This window comes from Phyllobates terribilis, unplaced genomic scaffold (genome assembly GCF_046119375.1).
Source record: "Phyllobates terribilis strain yellow unplaced genomic scaffold, ASM4611937v1 Scaffold_5__5_contigs__length_657084704, whole genome shotgun sequence".
Lineage (NCBI taxonomy): Eukaryota > Metazoa > Chordata > Amphibia > Anura > Dendrobatidae > Phyllobates > Phyllobates terribilis.
In genome coordinates, this window is record NW_027362765.1 from 351750525 (window position 1) to 351778295 (window position 27771).

Consider the following 27771-nt stretch of genomic DNA (forward strand, 5'->3'; position numbering starts at 1 on the left):
CAAACATTAATAGTTGCCAGCGTCAACGGGGTGGGTGCCGCCATCATGATTGATTGAATTAGATAGCCTTTTTCTTCCCACCACTGACAGTCCCAACCTCTTCCTCCGATAATGACGAGTTTTTAGTGCGCTTAGGACAAACCGACTCGTCCATTCTCTCCTTACATACATTCTTGCCCTCGTCTGGTGGTCCTGGGTTAGTCATCCCCCCAGAGGGCTTTGTATTTGCCCCCCGAGAGGAAGACCCAGCCATCTCCTGAGCCCCAACTACCTTGTCCGCAACCTCCGGCCCCGGGTCCCCACTTCCCCCCTCCAGAGGGAGGTCCTGGAGAGCCCCGAACCGGTTGGAGAGATCCACCAGAGGGGGGGCGGCTGAACCCTCCAATGGAGCTTGGATCACGGCCAGAGAGTCAGAGGGGTCGCACTCCAAAGAGGCAGCTCGAGACCTGGTCCCCCTCCTACCTCTGGGCGTTTTTCTGTTACCCTTTTTCTTTTTCTGTGACCACTCCCCCTCTCCCTCATCTAGACTGTCACCAGAAGAGGGTTCCTGGGAAGACGTGGCGTCCTCTCGCTCTTCCCTTTCAAGTCTCTTGACTTCCTCGCTCAATTCGCTGTCTTTAGGATCTTCAGCTGCAAGTGAAGTACCTGGGTCAGAGTTTAGGGACATTACTCCCTGCCCCCTGTCCCCACGGCGCTTCTCCTGCCGCCTGATGGTGGATGGCGGCAGCTTGCTCCTCACCGGTTACCTGCCTCCCCCGCCCCTACTGGTCCCTTCACCGGCAAGATTAGTTCCAGCTTTCGCCTGTCCCGCACTCGCCGCTTTCAGGACCGCATTGGTGAAGGAACGCGGACAGCGACTGAACGGGTGACCGAGGTCACCACACAAGTTACACCTAATCCTGCGACAGGCAGCAGCAAGATGACCGAGGTCCCCACACAGTGCGCATTTCTGGATGGTACACTGCGCACTGAAGTGTGTGGGACTACCGCACCTGTGACAGACCTTAGGCTGCCCCCGGTAGAAAATCAAGATCCTATCCCTCCCCAAAAAGGTTGAGGAGGGGATATGGGTAACAGTGTTTCCCGAAACCTTCAATCTCACCATGAAGGTCCAGGCCCCTGACCAGATACCATGGTCATCCAGATTCTTTTCGGGAATATTGGTGACCTCTCCGTATCGACTCACCCAGGTGGTAATGTCCATACAGGAAAGCGACTCGTTACTAGTCAAAACGGTCACTTTCCTGACTGAATCTTGGCGGGTTATTGCCAGGGGAAAGAGACCATGCCATTCGGGGCGACTCCGAGCCAGCTCATGGCGAGACCAGAAAAGCTCAAGGCCCTCCGGTCTCACGAAGCTGACATCGAAGTAGGAGGTCCCGTAGGGATGGATCAAGGCAAAGATGTCATATGCCGCAAAGCCCATCCCCAGCAGGAGCTCAACCACCTTCGACCTATCAGGACAGGCATCCTTGCTTACCCACTGGAGACGGACCACGTTCCTACGGTTATTCCTCTGCCCCGTTGTCGGCAGAGACCAGTCTCTGCCCCTCTATCTCGGAAGGCTGAAAGACCATGTCTCTCTATCCAGAAAGACAGATCAACCTCCCTCCCCTCTACAGTGATGGAGCTCTCCCCTCTCCTCAGGGCGTCCAGGAGCTGCTGTTGCAAGTCACCATCCCCAGGGCCACCAGACGAGGGCGCACTACTACCCCCAGCACTGACAGCTCCTGAATAGCTTTGGGCTGAAGCCCCTGCCAATGCTGGAGGGGCAGCGGGACCAGCGCCTACTTCCCCCCCACCAACACCAGTGCTGCTCCCACCATTCACTTCAGTACTATTCACACCATTCGCAGGACAATTACTCCCATCGTTCACTCCACTACTACTCACACCATTCACAGGGTCATTACTCCCACCATTCATTACACCACTACCCCGAACATTTGCTACACCACAACTCCCACCATTCCCACAACTCCCAGCATTCATTCCACCACTACCCCCACCATTTGCTACATCATCATTCACTGCACCACTACCCCCACCATTTGCTACATCATCATTCACTGCACCACTACCCCCACCATTTGCTGCATCATCATTCACTGTACCACTAATTCCACCATTCCTACTACTCTCATCATTTGCTCCACCATTACTCTCACCATCTGCTCCACCATTACTCCCATCATTCACTGCACCACTATTTCCATTCCCTTTACTTGTCACCCCATTACCTCTGCTGTTCTCTGCACCTTCCACAGTCACCTCCATTCCTTCCTCCCTTGTGTCTGGTGTCTCTGCACTCACACCTGCTGGGCCGGGGGAGGGGAGCACCTCCAGAGACTCCTTTCCCTGCAGCACCACACCCGTTTCCCTTTGGTTGCTGCTGGCTTTCTGCAGGTCGTCTGCTGGAGCGCCCCGCCCCCCTACTGCAGCATTTTGGTCCTTGTTCTGGCCAGACTGTTTTCTCGGCACCTCTGCCCGCCCTGCACCCACAGACTTTGGGGTCTTAGTGTCCTTTTTGGGCGCTGGGGCACACTGCCCCCCTGTCGCAGCAGTGTGCCCAGTGTTCTTTGCAGATGTGTTTTTCACATCCTTCCCTGCCCCCCCAGCCCCGGTGATAACCGGCTTAGCCGCAGAGGGCAGGGTGGGAAACTCCACAGAGCTTCCTATGTCCGGCGCTGTGAGTACCTCCACAGCCTCGCCCCCTGCACTGTTCCCCGCACAGATGGCAGCATCGCCGGACGTCCTCCTCCTCTCCCCACCTTGCCTCTGCCTCGACCCCACTGCAGAGCCCGTGCCTTTAGGTTTGGTGGGGTTTAAACAGAAGGTGGCAGGCGCAACATCAGTCATTGGTACATACTTGTAACTCACCACCTCCTGTGCAGCTCCTCCGGTCTTCTTCTTCCTCCTCTTCCCTGTCTCCTCCACTGGTTTGTCCTCACCGAAGGAAAACTGCGTCAGGTCCACTGGAGACTCCAGCAGTCGGATCTCCCTCAGCAGTCCTCCTTCCTCCTCCTCCCTCGACACTCCAGCCTCTGCTGTCGGAGTCCTCTGCCCTGCAGGGAGACCACTGGAACTCCGGCTCTGCCCCTCACTGGCTCCAGCAACTGAGACTCCAGTCACCTCTTCATCCTCCTCCTCCTCTTCACTAAGGACGCCGGCTGGCGGTTCTCCTGAGGTGTTTAACCCCTTCATTTCTGAGAACCGCCGCTGGTTCTTAAACCTCTCCAGGAAGGGACCTGCGCTTTTCTCAATCCCTTCCCGGAGGAGCACTAACCTGACCACCTCGTCTCTGAGGGCTTTAAACCTCTGGGAGGTCGCGGGTCTTTCCTTGTTGGACGCCCTGGTGTTCAGGACCCGGGCCTCCCTCAGCTCCTCTTTCAGCTGGGTTAGTGCTTTGCCGGCGTCCTCATACTCTCGCAACGTGGCGACCACTCGGGAGGAGAAGGAACTTGTGGACTCGCTGGAGCTCATCTCCCCCCAGGATCTTGCTGGGCTCTTGTTCCTGGGGCCTGGGGTGCCCCGGTCTCCCTCTCTGGGCTGGCGGTGAACAGTCTCGGGGTTTGAGCAGGTGGATGTGCTCTTCCTCACCCTTCCCGATCTCCTCACTCCCTCCTGGGCCGGTTGTTGAGGCTCCTTCTCCCCCGCCGGTATAGACCGGGGGATAGGAGGCTGGGAAGCCATGCCGGCCTCCCAGTAGGCCTGCCTCTCCCTGGGGAGAAGAGAGACAGACGACGACCCTCCTCCTGGAAGTGCTTGAGCTCAGGAGGCAGGTGCTACTCTCAGCACCACTCCTCCTGTCCTGTGTATATACACTGCACAGTACCACTCCTCCTGTCCTGTATATATACACTGCACAGTACCACTCCTCCTGTCCTGTATATATACACTGCACAGTACCACTCTTCCTGTCCTGTATATATACACTGCACAGCACCACTCCTCCTGTCCTGTATATATACACTGCACAGTACCACCGCTCCTGTATATATACACTGCACAGTACCACCTCTGCTGTATATATACACTGCACAGTACCACTCCTCCTGTCCTGTATATACACTGCACAGTACCACTTCTCCTGTCTTGTATATATACACTGCACAGTACCACTCCTCCTGCCCTGTATATATACAGTGCACAGTACCACTCCTCCTGTATATATACACTGCACAGTACCACTCCTCCTGTCCTGTATATGCACTGCACAGTACCACTTCTCCTGTCTTGTATATATACACTGCACAGTACCACTTCTCCTGTCTTGTATATATACACTGCACGGCACCACTCCTCCTGTCCTGTATATATACACTGCACAGTACCACTTCTCCTGTCCTGTATATACACTGCACAGTACCACTCCTCCTGTCCTGTATATATACACTGCACAGTACCACTCCTCCAGTCCTGTATATATACACTGCACAGTACCACTCTTCCTGTCCTGTATATATACAGTGCACAGTACCTGTCACGGGTGTGTCGCCACGAAGATCGTCACGATTACACAGCCTGACTTCTCGCAGCTGACTTTTTGGTGCTTTGTGTTTTTCGGCAGTGAGGGAGTTAATTCTCTCTCTCTCTCTGTGCTAGACGAGGTCCAGCCTCGCCCAGCTGCAATCAATGCTGCTGTAGTGAGACTCCTTCAAATGCCTGCTGGTCTGTTAGGGAAGTGTCGGTGAAAGCATTTCATGCAGACTAACAGAGCGGATCGTGGTATTTGGAGTTTCAGAGATAAGTGTATTCGGAGAGTTTTTTCCCTTCCTTGCTTTATCATTTATCTCCTTTCCCGTTGGTGTTCCCTCTGTTGTAGTTGTGTAGTTTTTGTATGCAAGGTGGTTTTGGTTTTTCCCTTGTACTGTCTCGTTCGTCTAAGTACTGTGTGTGGGCATATTATTACTTGTCCCCTTTTGTTGTGATCGGGGTCCTTCTCAGGACTAGATTACTTAGGTGCAGGGATCCTCAGGAGGTAGGGGTTACGCTGGCGGCCTGGACCTCTGTACCTTTAACAGTACCTCCAGGTTGAGGGATTAGTCAGGGCCCCAGCTTAGGGTCAGCTTAGGCCCCCTACCTCCAGTATACAGAGACAGCGTGACATTTTCACCGACCACTTAGTTTTTCTCCAGCTACCATGGATCCAGTAGCCGGTCTAGCTCGGCAGTTGCAGAGTTTGTCCATGGAGCTGGCGGACGTTAGGTCCAAGGTTTTGTATCCTCAGGAGCAAGCCGGACCAGAACCTAAAGTAGCTCTCCCTGACAGGTTCACTGGGGGGCGGGACAAGTTTTTTGTTTTCCGGGAGGCATGCAAGTTGTACTTTCGGCTGCGGCCTCGGTCATCGGGGAGTGAAGAACAAAGGGTGGGAATTGTCATCTCGCTCCTACAAGGGGACCCACAATCTTGGGCGTTCTCTCTTCCCCCGGGGCTCCCCGGCTCTCCAGTCAGTGGATAGGTTTTTCGCTGCTCTGGGACTCATATATGATGACCCAGATCGGATCTCCCTTGCTGAGTCTAAGTTACGTAGGATTCAGCAGGGAGATCGTCCGGCGGAGGAATTCTGTTCGGAGTTCCGTAGGTGGGCCACGGACACCCAGTGGAATGACCCGGCTCTTAGGAGCCAGTTTTGTCAAGGTTTATCCGACAAATTACAGGATGTGTTGGCACAGTATGACTCTCCCGCGTCACTGGAAGCCGCTATGGCCCTTGCTATTCGCGTTGACAGACGGCTTCGGGAGAGGTGCGGGATAACTCTACCCCCTGTGATGACTCCACCTCCTACAAGGTCCCCTCATATGGTGGTTCCCCTGGTCAGTCCAGAGGAGCCTATGCAATTAGGAGGGACATCATTTCGGGGGAGGGGACCGGTGGTGCGCCATAAGACAGGAAGGTGTTTCTTCTGCGGGAGAAAGGGACATTTTATTGGGGGGTGTCCATCCCGTCCCTTGCAGAGTGAAGAGTCGTCAGAAAACTGTTGATCCCAGGTTGTGTGGTGGACGGCAATCTGGGAGTAGGTATTTCGTCCCTAGGTTCGTCTCAGTTTCTCGTACCGGCGGAGGTGGTGGTGGGTACGAGAACTGAGAGGATATCTGTTCTTCTGGATAGTGGGGCCGGGGCTAATCTGGTTGATGCTCGGTTTGCCCGGGTTCAAGGTATGCGATTGAGTGAGTTGGCTAAACCCATCCCCATATTCTCGATCGATGCCAGGCCTCTCGGTCAGGGAAGTTTTTTGCAAGCTGTGCATGACGTAAAACTTCAAGTGGGGGCGATACATAAAGAACTGTTGTCTTGCTACGTGTTGGAGGGTCTTCCCACTCCTATAGTGTTGGGCCTTCCTTGGTTAACTAAGCATAACCCGGTTATTAATTGGCAAACCAGAGAGATAAGCCAATGGAGTAAATTCTGTAATAAAAACTGCATGAACACGGTCATCGGTGCGGTTACTCCTTGGGTCTTACCTCCATTTCTGGCGGACTTTGAGGATGTATTCTCGGAGAAAGGGTGTCAGGAACTACCTCCTCATCGCGAGTATGACTGTTCTGTAAAACTGCTCCCTGAGGCCAAGTTACCTAAAGCTAGGTTGTATAACCTTTCTGGTCCTGAGAGGCAGGCCATGAAGGATTATATCTCAGAAAGTCTGGCTAAGGGGCATATTAGACCTTCATCTTCACCGGTGGCTGCGGGGTTCTTCTTTGTTAAGAAGAAAGATGGAGGCCTACGCCCTTGCCTGGATTTCCGTGAACTTAATCGGATTACGGTCCGAGATCCGTATCCGCTCCCACTTATTCCCGATCTCTTTAATCAGATCGTGGGCGCCAAATGGTTCTCTAAGTTGGATCTCAGGGGGGCGTACAATCTGATTAGGATGAAGGAGGGGGATGAGTGGAAGACGGCGTTTAACACTCCGGAGGGGCATTATGAGAACCTTGTCATGCCATTCGGTCTGACTAATGCCCCGGCGGTGTTCCAACACTTTGTTAATGACATTTTTCGCCGCCTGGTGGGACAGTTTGTTGTCATATATCTGGATGATATCTTAATTTACTCGCCGGATCTGGTGTCTCATCAGGAGCACGTTAGGCAGGTGTTACAGATCTTGCGGGATAATAAACTGTATGCCAAATGGGAAAAGTGTGTGTTCGCCGTACAGGAACTCCAGTTTTTAGGCTTCCTGGTTTCAGCGTCCGGTTTTCGTATGGACCCTGGGAAAGTGCGGGCAGTTCTTGAGTGGGATCGGCCAGAGAATCTTAAGGCACTACAACGTTTCCTGGGGTTTGCTAATTATTACCGGAAGTTCATTTGTAATTTCTCGTCCATGGTTAAGCCTCTCACAGACATGACTAAAAAGGGGACGGATTTTTCTAGGTGGTCTGACAAGGCTTGTCAAGCATTCTCCTCCTTGAAAAAATGTTTTGCCTCGGCACCCATACTCATTCAACCTGATGCGTCACAGCCATTCATTGTAGAGGTAGACGCTTCCGAGGTAGGGGTGGGAGCAGTATTGTCACAAGGTTCGTCCCCTGGTAAGTGGCATCCGTGCGCCTTTTTCTCTAAAAAATTGTCGTCCGCTGAGAGGAATTACGATGTCGGCAATAGGGAACTCTTGGCCATTAAGTTAGCTTTTGAGGAGTGGCGCCATTTTTTGGAGGGGGCAGTCCATCCAGTCACCGTTATCACCGATCACAAGAACCTGCTATATCTGGAGTCCGCGAAACGTCTGAATCCCAGACAAGCTAGGTGGTCATTGTTTTTTACCAGGTTTAATTTTGTCGTTACATATCGTCCTGGGTCAAAAAATGTAAAGGCGGATGCCTTATCTCGTAGTTTCCCTGGGGCCGGGAATACGGACGACCCGATTCCTATCCTTCAGGAGGGGGTGGTGGTTTCGGCAGTATGCTCTGAGCTGGAGGAGGAGGTATTGGAGGCTCAGGGGGACGCCCCTGTTGGACCTCCGGGGAGACTGTTTGTTCCAGATCAGTTGCGACAAAAGGTGATCGAGGCACACCATAACTCAGTTTTTGCAGGACACCCGGGGAGTAAAGCAACTGTGGATCTCCTCTCGCGTCGGTTTTGGTGGCCTAACTTACATAAGGAGGTGGTAACTTTTGTCGCGTCCTGTGGGGTTTGTGCGCGCTCTAAGACCTCACATACCCGTCCGTCTGGGGCCCTCTTACCTTTGAAGATCCCGGAGCGTCCTTGGACTCATCTGTCTATGGACTTTATTACGGACCTCCCTCCGTCTTAGGGTAAAACGGTCATACTCGTTGTAGTGGACAGGTTCAGCAAGATGGCACATTTTATCGCTCTTCCTGCTCTCCCTAATGCTAAAACTCTTGCGCAGGTGTTCATTGGGGAGATTGTGAGGCTTCACGGGGTAACCTCCGAGGTGGTGTCTGATCGGGGGTCTCAGTTTGTGTCCAAGTTCTGGAAGGCGTTTTGTGCACGGCGGTGGATGCATTTGTCGTTCTCATCGGCTTTTCATCCTCAGACCAATGGTCAGACGGAACGAATGAACCAGAGCTTGGAGACATATCTCCGGTGTTTTGTGTCAGAGAACCAGGAGGACTGGGCTTCTTTCTTACCTCTGGCAGAGTTTGCTCTTAATAATAGGCGGAGCGAGTCCACTGGTAAGTCCCCGTTTTTTGGGGCATATGGTTTTCACCCCCAGTTTTGTACTTTCAGTAGGGGGGGCTCTTCGGGGGTTCCTGAGGAGGAACGATTTTCCTCATCACTCGCTTCAGTATGGAGAGGGGTGCTGAAGAATCTGAATACTATGGGGAACCGATACAAACGTATGGCTGATAGGAGGAGAGTGTCTGGTCCGGACCTAAGTGTGAACGATCGGGTATGGTTGTCTACCAGGAATATAAAACTTAAGGTTCCCTCCTGGAAACTGGGTCCCAGGTTCATCGGGCCGTACAGAATCAGTTCTATAATTAATCCGGTGGCATTCCGTCTTGACCTCCCCCCTACGTTTAAAATTCACAACGTGTTCCACAGATCGTTGCTTAAGAGGTATGTGGCGCCGGTGGTACCGTCACCTTTACCTCCCCCTCCAGTGGTGGTCAATGGTAACTTGGAGTTCCAGGTATCGAGGGTCATCGATTCACGCTTTAATCGCCGGTCCCTTCAGTACCTGGTTCATTGGAAAGGGTATGGTCCTGAGGAGAGGATGTGGGTTCCTGCGTCGGATATTAACGCAGACCGATTAGTTCGGGCCTTCCACACGACTCACCCGGATAAACCTGGCCCTGAGGGTCCGGAGGCCCCTCGTAGAAGGGGGGGTACTGTCACGGGTGTGTCGCCACGAAGATCGTCACGATTACACAGCCTGACTTCTCGCAGCTGACTTTTTGGTGCTTTGTGTTTTTCGGCAGTGAGGGAGTTAATTCTCTCTCTCTCTGTGCTAGACGAGGTCCAGCCTCGCCCAGCTGCAATCAATGCTGCTGTAGTGAGACTCCTTCAAATGCCTGCTGGTCTGTTAGGGAAGTGTCGGTGAAAGCATTTCATGCAGACTAACAGAGCGGATCGTGGTATTTGGAGTTTCAGAGATAAGTGTATTCGGAGAGTTTTTTCCCTTCCTCGCTTTATCATTTATCTCCTTTCCCGTTGGTGTTCCCTCTGTTGTAGTTGTGTAGTTTTTGTATGCAAGGTGGTTTTGGTTTTTCCCTTGTACTGTCTCATTCGTCTAAGTACTGTGTGTGGGCATATTATTACTTGTCCCCTTTTGTTGTGATCGGGGTCCTTCTCAGGACTAGATTACTTAGGTGCAGGGATCCTCAGGAGGTAGGGGTTACGCTGGCGGCCTGGACCTCTGTACCTTTAACAGTACCTCCAGGTTGAGGGATTAGTCAGGGCCCCAGCTTAGGGTCAGCTTAGGCCCCCTACCTCCAGTATACAGAGACAGCGTGACAGTACCACTCCTCCTGTCCTGTATATACACTGCACAGTACCACTCCTCCTGTATATACACTGCACAGCACCACCTCTGCTGTATATATACACTGCACAGTACCACCTCTCCTGTGTATATATACTGCACAGTACCACTTCTCCTGTGTATATACACTGCACAGTACCACTTCTCCTGTCCTGTATATATACAGTGCACAGTACCACTCCTCCTGTCCTGTATATATACAGTTCACAGTACCACTCCTCCTGTATATATACACTGCACAGTACCACTCCTCCTGTATATATATAGTGCACAGTACCACTTCTCCTGTCCTGTATATATACACTGCACAGTACCACTCCTCCTGTATATATATACTGCACAGTACCACTTCTCCTGTGTATATACACTGCACAGTACCACTTCTCCTGTCCTGTATATATACACTGCACAGTACCACTTCTCCTGTCCTGTATATATACACTGCACAGTACCACTCCTCCTGTATATATATACTGCACAGTACCACTTCTCCTGTGTATATACACTGCACAGTACCACTTCTCCTGTTCTGTATATATACACTGCACAGTACCACTTCTCCTGTCCTGTATATATACACTGCACAGTACAGCTCCTCCTGTATATATACACTGCACAGTACCACTCCTCCTGTATATATACACTGCACAGTACCACTCCTCCTGTATATATACAGTGCACAGTACCACTCCTCCTGACCTGTATATATACACTGCACAGTACCACTCCTCCTGTATATATACAGTGCACAGTACCACTCCTCCAGTCCTGTATATACGCACTGCTTGTACCGCGGTCTCCCGGTATATGGCCGTGTAGATGATTAGTGGTGGCCTCGGTGGGGTTCTGCGTCATATAACGAGATCCGTCTCTGCTCTTCTGGCTTGTGTCCCCGGCTCCGTCCTCTGCTGAGTACAATCTGCTCTTCCTTCGTCTCCTCTCTGTCGGCTTCTCCATATGTGTGTAATTAACAATCCTGATAAATCATAACTTCTGGCAGTATTGCCGCGTCTCGGTCAGCAGGATGCACGTGTGCGGTCTGTGTGGAGGCTTCTACATTCCGTTGCTAGGTCATCCTATCAGCTGGTGTGATGACATCACTGTTCTGTTGGATGTTGGTGTGATGACATCACTGTTCTGTTGGATGTTGGTGTGATGACATCACTGTGGTCTGTTGGATGTTGGTGTGATGACATCACTGTGGTCTGGATGTTGGTGTGATGACAACACTGTGGTCTGTTGGATGTTGGTGTGATGACATCACTGTGGTCTGTTGGATGTTGGTGTGATGACATCACTGTGTTCTGTTGGATGTTGGTGTGATGACATCACTGTGGTCTGTTGGATGTTGGTGTGATGACATCACTGTGGTCTGTTGGATGTTGGTGTGATGACATCACTGTGGTCTGTTGGATGTTGGTGTGATGACATCACTGTGGTCTGTTGGATGTTGGTGTGATGACATCACTGTGGTCTGTTGGATGTTGGTGTGATGACATCACTGTGGTCTGTTGGATGTGGTGTGATGACATCACTGTGGTCTGTTGGATGTTGGTGTGATGACATCACTGTGGTCTGTTGGATGTTGGTGTGATGACATCACTGTGGTCTGTTGGATGTTGGTGTGATGACATCACTGTGGTCTGTTGGATGTTGGTGTGATGACATCACTGTGGTCTGTTGGATGTTGGTGTGATGACATCACTGTGGTCTGTTGGTGTGATGACATCACTGTGGTCTGTTGGTGTGATGACATCACTGTGGTCTGTTGGTGTGATGACATCACTGTGGTCTGTTGGATGTTGGTGTGATGACATCACTGTGGTCTGTTGGATGTTGGTGTGATGACAACACTGTGGTCTGTTGGATGTTGGTGTGATGACATCACTGTTCTGTTGGATGTTGGTGTGATGACATCACTGTGTTCTGTTGGATGTTGGTATGATGACATCACTGTGGTCTGTTGGATGTTGGTGTGATGACATCACTGTGGTCTGTTGGATGTTGGTGTGATGACATCACTGTGGTCTGTTGGATGTTGGTGTGATGACATCACTGTGGTCTGTTGGATGTTGGTGTGATGACATCACTGTGGTCTGTTGGATGTTGGTGTGATGACATCACTGTGGTCTGTTGGATGTGGTGTGATGACATCACTGTGGTCTGTTGGATGTGGTGTGATGACATCACTGTCGTCTGTTGGATGTTGGTGTGATGACATCACTGTGTTCTGTTGGATGTTGGTGTGATGACATCACTGTGTTCTGTTGGATGTTGGTGTGATGACATCACTGTGGTCTGTTGGATGTTGGTGTGATGACATCACTGTTCTGTTGGATGTTGGTGTGATGACATCACTGTGGTCTGTTGGATGTTGGTGTGATGACATCACTGTTCTGTTGGATGTTGGTGTGATGACATCACTGTGGTCTGTTGGATGTTGGTGTGATGACATCACTGTGTTCTGTTGGATGTTGGTGTGATGACATCACTGTGGTCTGTTGGATGTTGGTGTGATGACATCACTGTGGTCTGTTGGATGTGGTGTGATGACATCACTGTGTTCTGTTGGATGTTGGTGTGATGACATCACTGTGTTCTGTTGGATGTTGGTGTGATGACATCACTGTGGTCTGTTGGATGTTGGTGTGATGACATCACTGTTCTGTTGGATGTTGGTGTGATGACATCACTGTGGTCTGTTGGATGTTGGTGTGATGACATCACTGTTCTGTTGGATGTTGGTGTGATGACATCACTGTGGTCTGTTGGATGTTGGTGTGATGACATCACTGTGGTCTGTTGGATGTTGGTGTGATGACATCACTGTGGTCTGTTGGATGTTGGTGTGATGACATCACTGTGGTCTGTTGGATGTTGGTGTGATGACATCACTGTGGTCTGTTGGATGTTGGTGTGATGACATCACTGTGTTCTGTTGGATGTTGGTGTGATGACATCACTGTGGTCTGTTGGATGTGGTGTGATGACATCACTGTGGTCTGTTGGATGTGGTGTGATGACATCACTGTGGTCTGTTGGATGTTGGTGTGATGACATCACTGTGGTCTGTTGGATGTCGGTGTGATGACATCACTGTGATCTCCTCCCCTTTGTAGTGATGTCATTGATCTCCTGGCAGGGCTGTATCTGTACATCTGCTATTACTGTGTCTGCAGGGTTGGTTGGAGCGGACGACCTGGTGCAGAATCCATAGAGATCCCGTCTATAGGAGCGTAGCGGTGTGACTGCACATCTGTGTGTTACCCCATGTGGGTGCGATGGTGGAGTCATCACATATTAACCCTATCGTCGTCTCGCCCACATATCTCTGCGCTGACCATTATAAATGGCGCCTTCCCCAGCGCTGCTGTCGCCCTCCTCCGCATCAGACCGCCCGGCCCAGCTCACTCTCCAGGACGCTGCCTCTGACATATCCAACCTGTATTTTACATGTAGAAATCTTATACCATGAAGTTTCCTCTCTTCTCAAAGAGGTTCTGCAGCAGCGGAAGTGTGTGAGAATCTGAAAGGCTCCTCTGTAACTGGTTGCTGTGGACTCTTCTTTTTCGGTTTTATAAATGAGACCCAACGTGACATTGCTCTGCTTGATTTACCTTCTGCCATATTACATTCATCAGCGCACAGGATGTCCTACATAACTCTGAAAGTGTGTGATCCCCCCGATCTGTAACCTCACGTGTGATCCCCCCCGATCTGTAACCTCACGTGTGATCCCCCCGATCTGTAACCTCACGTGTGATCCCCCCGATCTGTAACCTCACGTGTGATCCCCCCGATCTGTAAACTCACGTGTGATCCCCCTGATCTGTAACCTCACGTGTGATCCCCCCGATCTGTAACCTCACGTGTGATCCCCTCGATCTGTAACCTCACGTGTGACCCCCCGATCTGTAACCTCACGTGTGATCCCCCCCGATCTGTAACCTCACGTGTGATCCCCCCGATCTGTAACCTCACGTGTGATCCCCTCGATCTGTAACCTCACGTGTGATCCCCCCCGATCTGTAACCTCACGTGTGATCCCCTCGATCTGTAACCTCACGTGTGATCCCCTCGATCTGTAACCTCACGTGTAACCCCCCCATCTATAACCTCACGTGTGATCCCCCCGATCTGTAACCTCACGTGTGATCCCCCCGATCTGTAACCTCACGTGTGATCCCCTCGATCTGTAACCTCACGTGTGATCCCCCCCGATCTGTAACCTCACGTGTGATCCCCTCGATCTGTAACCTCACGTGTGATCCCCCCCGATCTGTAACCTCACGTGTGATCCCCCCCGATCTGTAACCTCACGTGTGATCCCCCCCGATCTGTAACCTCACGTGTGATCCCCCCGATCTGTAACCTCACGTGTGATCCCCCCGATCTGTAACCTCACGTGTGATCCCCCCGATCTGTAACCTCACGTGTGATCCCCCCGATCTGTAAACTCACGTGTGATCCCCCCCGATCTGTAACCTCACGTGTGATCCCCCCCAACCTGTAACCTCACGTGTGATCCCCCCCGATCTGTAACCTCACGTGTGATCCCCTCGATCTGTAACCTCACGTGTGATCCCCCCCGATCTGTAACCTCACGTGTGATCCCCCCGATCTGTAACCTCACGTGTGATCCCCCCGATCTGTAACCTCACGTGTGATCCCCCCGATCTGTAACCTCACGTGTGATCCCCTCGATCTGTAACCTCACGTGTGATCCCCCCCGATCTGTAACCTCACGTGTGATCCCCTCGATCTGTAACCTCACGTGTGACCCCCCCATCTATAACCTCACGTGTGATCCCCCCGATCTGTAACCTCACGTGTGATCCCTCGATCTGTAACCTCACGTGTGATCCCCCCCGATCTGTAACCTCACGTGTGATCCCCCCCGATCTGTAACCTCACGTGTGATCCCCCCCGATCTGTAACCTCACGTGTGATCCCCTCGATCTGTAACCTCACGTGTGATCCCCCCCCCTATCTGTAACCTCACGTGTGATCCCTCCGATCTGTAACCTCACGTGTGATCCCCCCCGATCTGTAACCTCACGTGTGATCCCCCCGATCTGTACGGTATGAAGGATGTTATTGGTCGCTGCTCGCCCGGCCCTTGGCTCCGGACAGACTTGTAGGATTCCTGAGAATCTGTTTCCGCTGTTTGCCATCAGGCCGATAGATGATATTTCCTCCTCGTCTTCCATCGCTTCTACTTGGGATGTTACAGAGAAATTCATGGTGGATTTCTTCCCTCTGCATAAAAGGAATAAAATCTGCAGTGAAATTCAGAAATGGAGGTGCGGTGGATTTTATTATCCTCCGTCATATACGAAGCTCAGGAACGTCGGCTGTGACCCCTGAGAAGTAACGTAGCTAATGTGCAAACAATGTGAAAGGCGTGGGATCAATCCCAGAGCTATAAAGGTGGTCCGCAACCATCGCTCAGCTCATCTACACCGACATCGACATGTACAAAGTCTGAGCAGACACCAGAGGATCGGCAGCCTCCTGCAGCACGTCCTACGTTTCGCAGAGTGCTTCATCCAGGGGATTTTATTATCAGCTAAAGTGGGCGATTACCAGAGCTGCTCTAGCCTGAGCGTGGGAACGTAGCCCTAGGATGCAGACATGAGGGGAGAGCAGTCGTGGAAACTCAGATAGCCATCTATCATCATCTGTGCCATCAGCCACTAAACGATGACTAACCCTACACAGCTCTAGATGTGAATGGAGTAAAAATGTTACTGTAACAGCAGAATAGTGAGTGCAGCTCTGGAGGTGACTGGAGGATAAGACACGATGTAACAGAAGAATAGTGACTGCAGCTCTGGAGGTGACTGGAGGATAAGACATGATGTAACAGCAGAATAGTGACTGCAGCTCTGGAGGTGACTGGAGGATAAGACACGATGTAACAGCAGAATAGTGAGTGCAGCTCTGGAGTTGACTGGAGGATAAGACACGATGTAACAGAAGAATAGTGACTGCAGCTCTGGAGGTGACTGGAGGATAAGACATGATGTAACAGCAGAATAGTGACTGCAGCTCTGGAGGTGACTGGAGGATAAGACACGATGTAACAGAAGAATAGTGACTGCAGCTCTGGAGGTGACTGGAGGATAAGACATGATGTAACAGCAGAATAGTGACTGCAGCTCTGGAGGTGACTGGAGGATAAGACATGATGTAACAGCAGAATAGTGACTGCAGCTCTGGAGGTGACTGGAGGATAAGACCTGATGTAACAGCAGAATAGTGACTGCAGCTCTGGAGGTGACTGGAGGATAAGACCTGATGTAACAGCAGAATAGTGACTGCAGCTCTGGAGGTGGCTGGATTTATGGAGATATATCCTGTGTAATTCTGTAATTGGCGTTTTTCTTTCTGACCCGCGATCTCCCAGGCGCTGATTTGTAGACGTCTCTGAGGTGCGGATTTATATCTGATGCTGTAATGGCATTATGAATCCGGTGGTCCAGATACATGATGAGTGGACGTCATTTATCCGGTGTCATATTGCGGTGTTGTTTCCTGATAGATGACGCGGCCTGGGCTCACGGTGTCCGGACTCTGCGGTGTCCTGACTCTGCGGTGTCCTGACTCTGCGGTGTCCTGACTCTGCGGTGTCCTGACTCTGCGGTGTCCTGACTCTGCGGTGTCCTGACTCTGCGGTGTCCTGACTCTGCGGTGTCCTGACTCTGCGGTGTCCGGACTCTGCGGTGTCCGGACTCTGCGGTGTCCGGACCCTGCGGTGTCCGGACCCTGCGGTGTCCGGACCCTGCGGTGTCCTGACTCTGCGGTGTCCTGATTCTGCGGTGTCCTGATTCTGCGGTGTCCGGACTCTGCGGTGTCCTGACTCTGCGGTGTCCTGATTCTGCGGTGTCCGGACTCTGCGGTGTCCTGATTCTGCGGTGTCCGGACTCTGCGGTGTCCGGACCCTGCTTTGTCCGGACCCTGCGGTGTCCTGACTCTGCGGTGTCCTGACTCTGCGGTGTCCTGACTCTGCGGTGTCCTGACTCTGCGGTGTCCTGACTCTGCGGTGTATGGACTCTGCAGTGTCCTGACTCTGCGGTGTCCTGACTCTGCGGTGTCCTGACTCTGCGGTGTCCTGACTCTGCGGTGTATGGACTCTGCGGTGTCCTGACTCTGTGGTGTATGGACTCTGCAGTGTCCTGACTCTGCGGTGTCCTGACTCTGCGGTGTCCTGACTCTGCGGTGTCCTGACTCTGCGGTGTCCAGACTCTGCGGTGTCCAGACTCTGCGGTGTCCAGACTCTGCGGTGTCCAGACTCTGCGGTGTCCAGACTCTGCGGTGTCCAGACTCTGCGGTGTATGGACTCTGCGGTGTCCTGACTCTGCGGTGTCCTGACTCTGCGGTGTCCTGACTCTGCGGTGTCCTGACTCTGCGGTGTCCTGACTCTGCGGTGTCCTGACTCTGCGGTGTCCTGACTCTGCGGTGTCCTGACTCTGCGGTGTATGGACTCTGCGGTGTATGGACTCTGCAGTGTCCTGACTCTGCGGTGTCCTGACTCTGCGGTGTCCTGACTCTGCGGTGTATGGACTCTGCGGTGTCCTGAGTCTGCGGTGTCCTGAGTCTGCGGTGTCCTGAGTCTGCGGCGTCCTGACTCTGCGGTGTCCTGACTCTGCGGCGTCCTGACTCTGCGGCGTCCTGACTCTGCGGCGTCCTGACTTTGCGGTGTCCTGACTTTGCGGTGTCCTGACTCTGTGGCGTTCTGACTTTGCGGTGTCCTGACTCTGTGGGTCCTGACTCTGCGGCGTCCTGACTCTGCAGCGTTCTGACTTTGCGGTGTCCTGACTCTGCGGTGTATGGACTCTGCGGTGTCCTGAGTCTGCGGTGTCCTGAGTCTGCGGTGTCCTGAGTCTGCGGCGTCCTGACTCTGCGGCGTCCTGACTCTGCGGCGTCCTGACTCTGCGGCGTCCTGACTCTGCGGTGTCCTGACTCTGTGGCGTTCTGACTTTGCGGGGTCCTGACTCTGTGGGTCCTGACTCTGCGGCGTCCTGACTCTGCAGCGTTCTGACTTTGCGGTGTCCTGACTCTGCGGGTCCTGACTCTGCGGCGTTCTGACTTTGCGGTGTCCTGACTCTGCGGTGTCCTGACTCTGCGGTGTGTTGACTCTGCGGGTCCTGACTCTGCGGCATCCTCACTCTGCGGCGTCCTGACTCTGCGGCGTCCTGACTTTGCGGTGTCCTGACTCTGCGGCGTTCTGACTTTGCGGTGTCCTGACTCTGCGGCGTCCTGACTCTGCGGCGTCCTGACTTTGCGGTGTCCTGACTCTGCGGCGTCCTGACTCTGCGGCGTCCTGACTCTGCGGCGTCCTGACTCTGCGGTTTCCTGACTCTGCGGCGTCCTGACTCTGCGGCGTTCTGACTTTGCGGCGTCCTGACTCTGCGGTGTCCTGACTCTGCGGTGTCCTGACTCTGCGGTGTATGGACTCTGCGGTGTCCTGACTCTGCGGTGTATGGACTCTGCGGTGTCCTGACTCTGCGGTGTATGGACTGGACTCTGCGGTGTCCTGACTCTGCGGTGTATGGACTCTGCGGTGTCCTGACTCTGCGGTGTATGGACTCTGCGGTGTCCTGACTCTGCGGTGTATGGACTCTGCGGTGTCCTGACTCTGCGGTGTATGGACTGGACTCTGCGGTGTCCTGACTCTGCGGTGTATGGACTCTGCGGTGTCCTGACTCTGCGGTGTATGGACTCTGCGGTGTCCTGACTCTGCGGTGTCCTGACTCTGCGGTGTCCTGACTCTGCGGTGTCCTGACTCTGTGGTGTATGGACTCTACGGTGTCCTGACTCTGTGGTGTATGGACTCTGCGGTGTCCTGACTCTGCGGTGTATGGACTCTGCGGTGTCCTGACTCTGCGGTGTATGGACTCTGCGGTGTCCTGACTCTGCAGTGTATGGACTCATTGCTCCGCAGTACCGCCTGTTTACAGGAGATGGTTTTGTCACCTTTTTTGCAGTTTTTCTACATTTTTGTGCAGATTTTGGGGGAAAGCAACAAGAATTTGACCTTGTGGGTTTCAGCGGATAAATCCCTCGCCTTGGTTGTATCGGGGGCGGTGTACTGTTAGCGAGCGCGCGGTGGCAATATACAGTATATACTAATATGTTATTCTGCTTTTTATCTTTTCAGAGCCAATTATCTCGAAGGGTAACGATTGCTTGGACGCAGCGAAGGCGTGTAACCTGGACGACACGTGTAAGAAGTATCGATCGTCCTATATAACGCCCTGTACTAGCAGTATATCCAACGAGGTCTGCAACCGGCGGAAGTGCCACAAAGCGCTGCGCCAGTTCTTCGACAAGGTCCCGGCCAAGCACAGCTACGGCATGCTGTTCTGCTCCTGTAAGGACACGGCCTGCTCCGAGCGCAGACGCCAGACCATCGTCCCCGTGTGTTCATACGACGAGCGGGAGAAGCAGAACTGCCTGAGCCTGCAGGAGGCCTGCAAGACCAACTACATCTGCAGGTGCCCACCCTCCTTATGTCTGACACCTATGTATGGGGGGGTACAAACCGATAGGATGTGCACACACCACACCTTGGGGTATGTTCACACCATGCACACTTGTTGCAGATTTTGTTGCAGAAAGTTCTTCCACTGTCTCATTGATCTGAAGCGACCACATTCTAATTTCTGCAACCAAGTCACATAGTGTGAATTCCCCCATATGATGGATCCACCTGGAAACCTGCGGTCACCGGTGTGGCAGAAGTGACAGTCGCCCCGCAGTTGGTTGCAGGAGATCTCTACGTTTGGCATTACAGACCCCTTCTTAGAGGCCGTCTCTCTAGGACCCAGCAGCTACCTTCCTCTGGCTAATTAACACCCTGGCCTGGGTGTATAAATACCTGCTGTTTGCTAGAGGGAGGAGCCGGCGATACTCACATGACCCTTTGTGAAGGCTCGGAGCAGGTGCATTACTTCTTCCTCTCTAGTGCTAAGAGGACGGAGTGTTTATCTCTCTGAAGTCGACTAAAACTAAGCTATCTTCCCTTGTTTGTTCCCCCTTGTTGTCTTTACTGGTCAGTGGGGATCAACTAGCGCTCATCCCCTCCCTTCCCTAGCCAGGGCCAAACGCCAGGAAAAGTCAGGGCGAGGCACTCGTTCGGCGATTGGTGAAGAACCAATATAGGGATGTTACTGGAGACAGGGTGATACTAGATCAGCCTAGGAGGTCTCCACTCCCCCCTTTCCCTAGTGTCTGGGCTCCCTTTCCCTCTTCCCTTTTTGTTGCACTAAGTCTTTCCCACACCTTGCGGGACACCTGCTGCTCATGAACAAATGGCGAAGGTCCACAGCCGAGAGCTCTCGTGGGCACGTAGGGGTGAGAAGGGCAAACAAAAGTGCTAGGGTCAGAGTGCACAACCAGCAGGGGGCACTGCACCCCTGGACTCGGCGAGGCCTCCAGTGCTGCTCACTCCGCTGACTGGTGGGGGATTTTTATGGCAAAATTATGTAAAACAACGTAAAACCACGACATGTTCTGTCACAGTGTATCGTACCTCTGTGTATATACGGTATATACGTACCTCTGTGTGTATACGGTATACGTACCTCTGTGTGTATATACGGTATACGTACCTCTGTGTATATACGGTATACGTACCTCTGTGTATATACGGTATACGTACCTCTGTGTATATATACGGTATACGTACCTCTGTGTATATACGGTATACGTACCTCTGTGTATATATACGGTATACGTACCTCTGTGTATATACGGTATATACGTACCTCTGTGTGTATACGGTATACGTACCTCTGTGTGTATATACGGTATACGTACCTCTGTGTATATACGGTATACGTACCTCTGTGTATATACGGTATACGTACCTCTGTGTATATATACGGTATACGTACCTCTGTGTATAGACGGTATACGTACCTCTGTGTATAGACGGTATACGTACCTCTGTGTGTATACGGTATACGTACCTCTGTGTATAGACGGTATACGTACCTCTGTGTATATATACGGTATACTTACCTCTGTGTATATACGGTATACGTACCTCTGTGTATATACGGTATACATACCTCTGTGTATAGACCGTATACGTACCTCTGTGTGTATATACGGTATACGTACCTCTGTGTATAGACGGTATACGTACCTCTGTGTATATATACGGTATACGTACCTCTGTGTGTATATACGGTATACGTACCTCTGTGTATATACGGTATACGTACCTCTGTGTATATATGGTATACGTACCTCTGTGTGTATATACGGTATACGTACCTCTGTGTGTATATACGGTATACGTACCTCTGTGTATAGACGGTATACGTACCTCTGTGTATATACGGTATACGTACCTCTGTGTGTATATACGGTATACGTACCTCTGTGTATAGACGGTATACGTACCTCTGTACAGTGCAGTATCTCAGCAGTGACCTGTGGTGATACTGATGGCTCACACATATGCCGTCACCCCGCACCCTCACACATGTCCTCTGGATTCCGCTATTGGCAATGTCACGTTGTGTCGGGGTCTCCGCAGTCTCTGCCATTATATCCAGTGTAAGACGGCAGCAAATGATGGTATGCAGAGCGCACAGCGGGGGTCCGGGAGCTGAAGGTACAGGGGGCCACACTAATGGGGCTATGGGAAGGGTTAATATGTACATCATGGGACGAGACCCTCAAAAGTACATGTACCCTGGTATAAGGACGCTGTATGGGGAGTGTACCCCGATATAAGGACACTGTATGAGGGGCATACCCCTGTATAAGAACGCTGTATGAGGGGCATACCCCTGTATAATGACGCTGTATGAGGAGCGTACCCAGGTATAAGGCCGCTGTATGAGGAGCGTACCCAGGTATAAGGCCGCTGTATGAGGAGCGTACCCCGGTATAAGGACGCTGTATGAGGATCGTACCCCGCTATAAGGACGCTGTATGAGTAGCGTACCCCGGTATAAGGACGCTGTATGAGGATCGTACCCCGGTATAAGGACGCTGTATGAGGAGCGTACCCCGGTATAAGGACGCTGTATGAGGATCGTACCCCGGTATAAGGACGCTGTATGAGGAGTGTACCCCGGTATAAGGACGCTGTATGAGGAGTGTACCCCGGTATAAGGACGCTGTATGAGGAGTGTACCCCGGTATAAGGACGCTGTATGAGGAGTGTACCCCGGTATAAGGACGCTGTATGAGGAGCGTACCCCGGTATAAGGACGCTGTATGAGGAGCGTACCCCGGTATAAGGACGCTGTATGAGGAGCGTACCCCGGTATAAGAATGCTGTATGAGTGCAGGCCGCGGTATAAGGACGCTGTATGAGGAGCGTACCCCAGTATAAGAACGCTGTATGAGGATCGTACCCCGGTATAAGGACGCTGTATGAGGAGTGTACCCCGGTATAAGGACGCTGTATGAGGAGTGTACCCCGGTATAAGGACGCTGTATGAGGAGCGTACCCCGGTATAAGGACGCTGTATGAGGAGTGTACCCCGGTATAAGGACGCTGTATGAGGAGCGTACCCCGGTATAAGGACGCTGTATGAGGATCGTACCCCGGTATAAGGACGCTGTATGAGGAGTGTACCCCGGTATAAGAATGCTGTATGAGTGCAGGCCGCGGTATAAGGACGCTGTATGAGGAGCGTACCCCAGTATAAGGACGCTGTATGAGGAGCGTACCCCGGTATAAGGACGCTGTATGAGGAGCGTACCCCGGTATAAGGACGCTGTATGAGGTCTGTACCCCCGTTTAAGGCCGCTGTATGAGTGCAGGCCGCGGTATAAGGACGCTGTATGAGGAGCGTACCCCGGTATAAGGACGCTGTATGAGGAGCGTACCCCGGTATAAGGACGCTGTATGAGGAGCGTACCCCGGTATAAGGACGCTGTATGAGGAGCGTACCCCGGTATAAGGACGCTGTATGAGGAGCGTACCCCGGTATAAGGACGCTGTAGGAGGTCTGTACCCCGGTTTAAGGCCGCTGTATGAGTGCAGGCCGCGGTATAAGGACGCTGTATGAGGAGCGTACCCCGGTATAAGGACGCTGTATGAGGAGTGTACCCCGGTATAAGGACGCTGTATGAGGAGTGTACCCCGGTATAAGGACGCTGTATGAGTGCAGGCCGCGGTATAAGGACGCTGTATGAGGAGTGTACCCCGGTATAAGGACGCTGTATGAGTGCAGGCCGCGGTATAAGGACGCTGTATGAGGAGCGTACCCCGGTATAAGGACGCTGTATGAGTGCAGGCCGCGGTATAAGGACGCTGTATGAGGAGCGTACCCCGGTATAAGGACGCTGTATGAGGTCTGTACCCCGGTATAAGGACGCTGTATGAGGTCTGTACCCCGGTTTAAGGCCGCTGTATGAGTGCAGGCCGCGGTATAAGGACTCTGTATGAGTGCAGGCCGCGGTATAAGGACTCTGTATAAGGAGCGTACCCCGGTATAAGGACGCTGTATGAGTGCAGGCCGCGGTCACGCCTCTCGGGGGTGAAGGTGCCATCAGCTAATACAATGCCAGAGTCACAGAACAGATCCCGGAACAGCAGAGCAATTAATCTAATTATCTCCTCAGTCATTAGCTGGAGCGGAGGCAGAGAGACTGGTAATGAGGGCAGCGAGATGTCACCCAGATGTCACCAAGCAGAGGTGCACCTGATAAGATACGCCTGCTGAGATACCTGGACACAGGGATACGCCTGCTGAGATACCTGGACACTCAATAGTGGGATACACTCAGCGGGCAATAAATGCATCCAGATATACACACCATCTTAGCCCAAGGCCCCACTATCAGTATAAGTCCATGGCCCCACTATCAGTATCTGGTCAGTATTCGGTCAGTATTTTTTCTCAGGAGCCAAAACCAGGTGAGGAACAATCAGAGAAAAGGTAGAATAGAAACAAGTCACCAATTCTGCATTTATCACCCACTCCTGGTTTTGGCTCCCACTCCTGAGAAAAAACACTGACCGAATACTGATAGTGGGGCCGTGGCCTTAGGCTCATGTGCAAAAAAAACGGACTAGTGCAATCCGATAAAAAAAAATCAGTTTGCACTCTGACCAATGTTATTCTACCATTCCCTGCTCATCTGTGATTTTTTTTTTCCGTTCGGATCGGACTGAGAATAAAATCGCAGCATGCGATATCGGGTGAGACTCGCCAATGGAAGTCAATTGGTGCGAGGAGAAAAATCGCACGATTTTTACGCACCCATCTCATAGAAAACCAAACATTTCATCAGCCGCATAGAGTAAATTCACAGCATGAAGCAGCAAAATAAAATAGATATATAAGTAGAAGATAAAAATGTAATGGGGATCCCCAAATTTTTATTATCCAGCTGAACAAAAGCAGACAGTTGTGGGGTGATGTTTATAGCCTGGGAAGGGGGAATACCCATGGAGCTTCCCAGGCTATTAATGTCAGCTCACAGCTGTCTGCTTAGCCTTTGCTGGTTATTAAAAAGGGACACCCCCCTAGCAAAAAAAATTACGTGGGATCCTCCCTATAATTAATGACCAGCAAAGGCTAGGCAGACAGCTGCTGGCTAATATTTATAGGCTAGGAAGGGGCCATGGATTTTTGCTCCCTCCTACCAGTTTTGGCGCTTAATCTCCGCTCCTTCCACTTGCCCTGGTGCGGTGGCAGTGGGGTAATAGGGTTGGGGTTGATGTCAGCTTTGTATTGGCAACTGACATAAATCCCAGGGGTTAGTAATGGAGAGGCGTCTATAAGATGAATCCATTATTAACCCTATATTCAAATTGTAAATAAGAACACTCAGAATAAAGTCCTGTATTTGAAATAATGACACAGGCTTCTTTATTGAAATAAACACCCCGTCAATTACCCATTTAATCAAAAAAATTAAAAAGCAAACTTATACTCACCTGTCTGACGAGAAGATATTCCACTGAAGCCCTTGTCCCCTGAACAAAAATAATAAACCACCATATTCCTCACCTGTCCTACGAGAAGATAATCCATTTGTCCCTTGACAAGTCTAGCTCTGCTACATCTAGATGTCTTGCTGAATGGTGGCATGACGCGACCGTTCAGCCTGACATCCAGCAGAGACACTGAGCTGCGCGTGCTAGCGCAGCTCAGTACCACGCGGTGATGGGAATAAGCGGATGAACTCCGTTCACTTCACTGGCAGCGCAAGTTCTCACACAGAGCTAGACTCGTCAAGGGACAAATGGGTTATCTTCTCGTCAGACAGGTGAGTATGTTTGCTTTTTTATTTTTCATTTTTGATTAAATTGGTAAAAGAGGTGGGGGTGTTTATTTCAATAAAGGAGTCTGTGTCATTATTTCAAATAACGGACTTTATTCTGGTTTTTTTTTATTTACAATTTGACTGAGGTTAGTAATGGGGACGTCTTATAGACACCTCTCCATTACTAACCCCTCCAGAGCTGCACTCACTATTCTGCTGTTACATCATGTCTTATCCTCCAGTCACCTTCAGAGCTGCAGTCACTATTCTGCTGCTACATTATGTCTTATCCTCCAGTGACATTCAGTGCTGCACTCACTATTCTGCTGTTACATCATGTATTATCCTACAGTCACCTCCAGAGCTGCAGTCACTATTCTGCTGTTACATCATGTGTTATCCTCCAGTCACCTCCAGAGCTGCACTCACTATTCCGCAGTTACATCACGTCTTATCCTCCAGAGCTGCAGTCACTGTTCTGCTTATTTCCCATATTATTTCTGGCTCTGTCGCTCGCCGGCATCATCTGCAGCAGGTGGTGAACACTCTTTTTCCCAGTTTACTGGCTACGGAGTCCAGTTGGTGTCTCACACAGTGTTGTTAGTGGCGGTGTGAAAACGCTCATGGGCGCATTCGGTGGTGGTGTGGACACGCTCATGGGCGCATTCGGTGGTGGTGTGGACACGCTCATGGGCGCATTCGGTGGTGGTTTGGACACGCTCATGGGCGCATTCGGTGGTGGTGTGGACACGCTCATGGGCGCATTCGGTGGTGGTGTGGACACGCTCATGGGCGCATTCGGTGGTGGTGTGGACACGCTCATGGGCGCATTCGGTGGTGGTGTGGACACGCTCATGGGCGCATTCGGTGGTGGTGTGGACACGCTCATGGGCGCATTCGGTGGTGGTGTGGACACGCTCATGGGCGCATTCGGTGGTGGTGTGGACACGCTCATGGGCGCCTTCGGTGGTGGTGTGGACACGCTTGTGGGTGCTGTTAGTGGCGGTTTGGACATGCTCGTGAGCGCTGTCGGTGGTTTTGTGGACATGCTCGTGAGCGCTGTCAATTGCCTTGTGGACATGCTCGCAGGCACTGTCAGTGGTGGTGTGGACATGCTCGCAGGTGCTGTCGGTGGCGGTGTGGACATACTCGTGAGTGCTGTCTGGGATTGTTCCTATTGTCCAGGGTGGAGGATTTCTGTCTCTTCTGGTGATGCATAGGTTGATATCCGTGCCAGTCTGCTGCCCCTAAAGCTCCCTGGATATTTTTGTGCTTGGATTTTAGAGTAGACATCACATGGATATGGGGGACTGGAGATGGCCATGGGTGGGGTTGGAGATGGCCTGGAGGGGGGTCGGAGATGGCCTTGGGGAGTGGGGCTGGAGATGGCCTTGGAGGTGGGGCTTGAAATGGCCGGGGGAGGGGAGGCTGGAGATGGCAGTCTTTTCCTCTTTTTGTATCCAGTCATTTACACAGTGATACATTCGTTAGTGTGATCAGCCTCTCTGGGTGAGTCGTCCCCTTAAATCACGAGGGTAGGAGATGACAGATCATCCACTTAAAACTCTGCTCTCCATCTGGCTAAACAAGTCTACTTTACCACCCTCATCACATCTCTAGCCAACAATCCTAAAAGACTCTTTGAAACCTTCCACTCCTTCCTGAGCCCTAAAGTACAGACCCCCGTCACCAACCTAAGCGCTGGCGATCTGGGAACTCATTTCCTACAAAAAATCAATCATATCCTTCAAGACATTTTTGCACAATTCCCTCAGAGTCTGGAGCCCCTTCCCTCCTGCACCTCAAGTTCACTTTCCATCTTCGAGCCTGTCACAGAAGAAGAAGTGACCAGACTCCTCACTTCTTCTCTCCCTCAAACCTGCAACAGTGACCCTATTCCCTCACATTTCCTTCAGTCCCTTTCCCCAGCTGTCACTACCCACCTAACTAAAATATTTAACCTCTCTCTTTCTTCGGGTATCTTTCCCTCTTCATTCAAACATGCCATCATAACCCCTTTACTTTAAATGCCACCCCTGGACCAGAACTGCGCTGCTAACTACTGACTGGTCTCTAATCTTTCTTTCATCCGTCCTGGAATGCCTGGTCCACTCCCGTCTCATCCTCTATCTCTCAGATCACTCTCTTCTCTTAAAGTCTCTTCAAGTCTCTTAAGATCTACTAACAGCTAAATCTAATGATCACTGCTCCCTGCTGATTCTCCTGGATCTCTCCGCAGCATTCGACTCTGTGGATCACCAGCTCCTCCTCACTATGCTCCACTCTATCCGCCTCAAGGACACCATTCTCTCCTGGTTCTCCTCTGTGACGATACAGCCTATAATCTTAATCAGCCAGAAGATTAGATTTGTTAAGCCTAGAGAAATACACTATTATCTTTGTGTTGACTTGTAAATGTATGTGTATTTCTGTGGCTGGTCAGGAAGGACATACGATTATTGTATACCCTGATGTCTTCTATTGGTCTGTGGAACAGTGAATGTTTGCTAAATATGTTGATTAACCATTGTGTGGACCCTGTGGCTTGTTGACTCAGAAAACAGGAGGACAAACTACGT

The 27771-nt window shown here is 51.6% G+C and overlaps 1 protein-coding gene across 1 annotated transcript in view; it reads left to right on the forward strand.

Moving 5' to 3' along the window:
* Nucleotides 1-27771, forward strand: part of GFRA1 (GDNF family receptor alpha 1) — a 378896-nt gene that overhangs the window by 246488 nt on the left and 104637 nt on the right. Inside the window, exon 4 of the mRNA XM_073684629.1 lies at nt 19110-19446. Within this exon, the coding sequence (XP_073540730.1) occupies nt 19110-19446 (337 nt within the window). The remainder of the gene's footprint in view (nt 1-19109; nt 19447-27771) is intronic.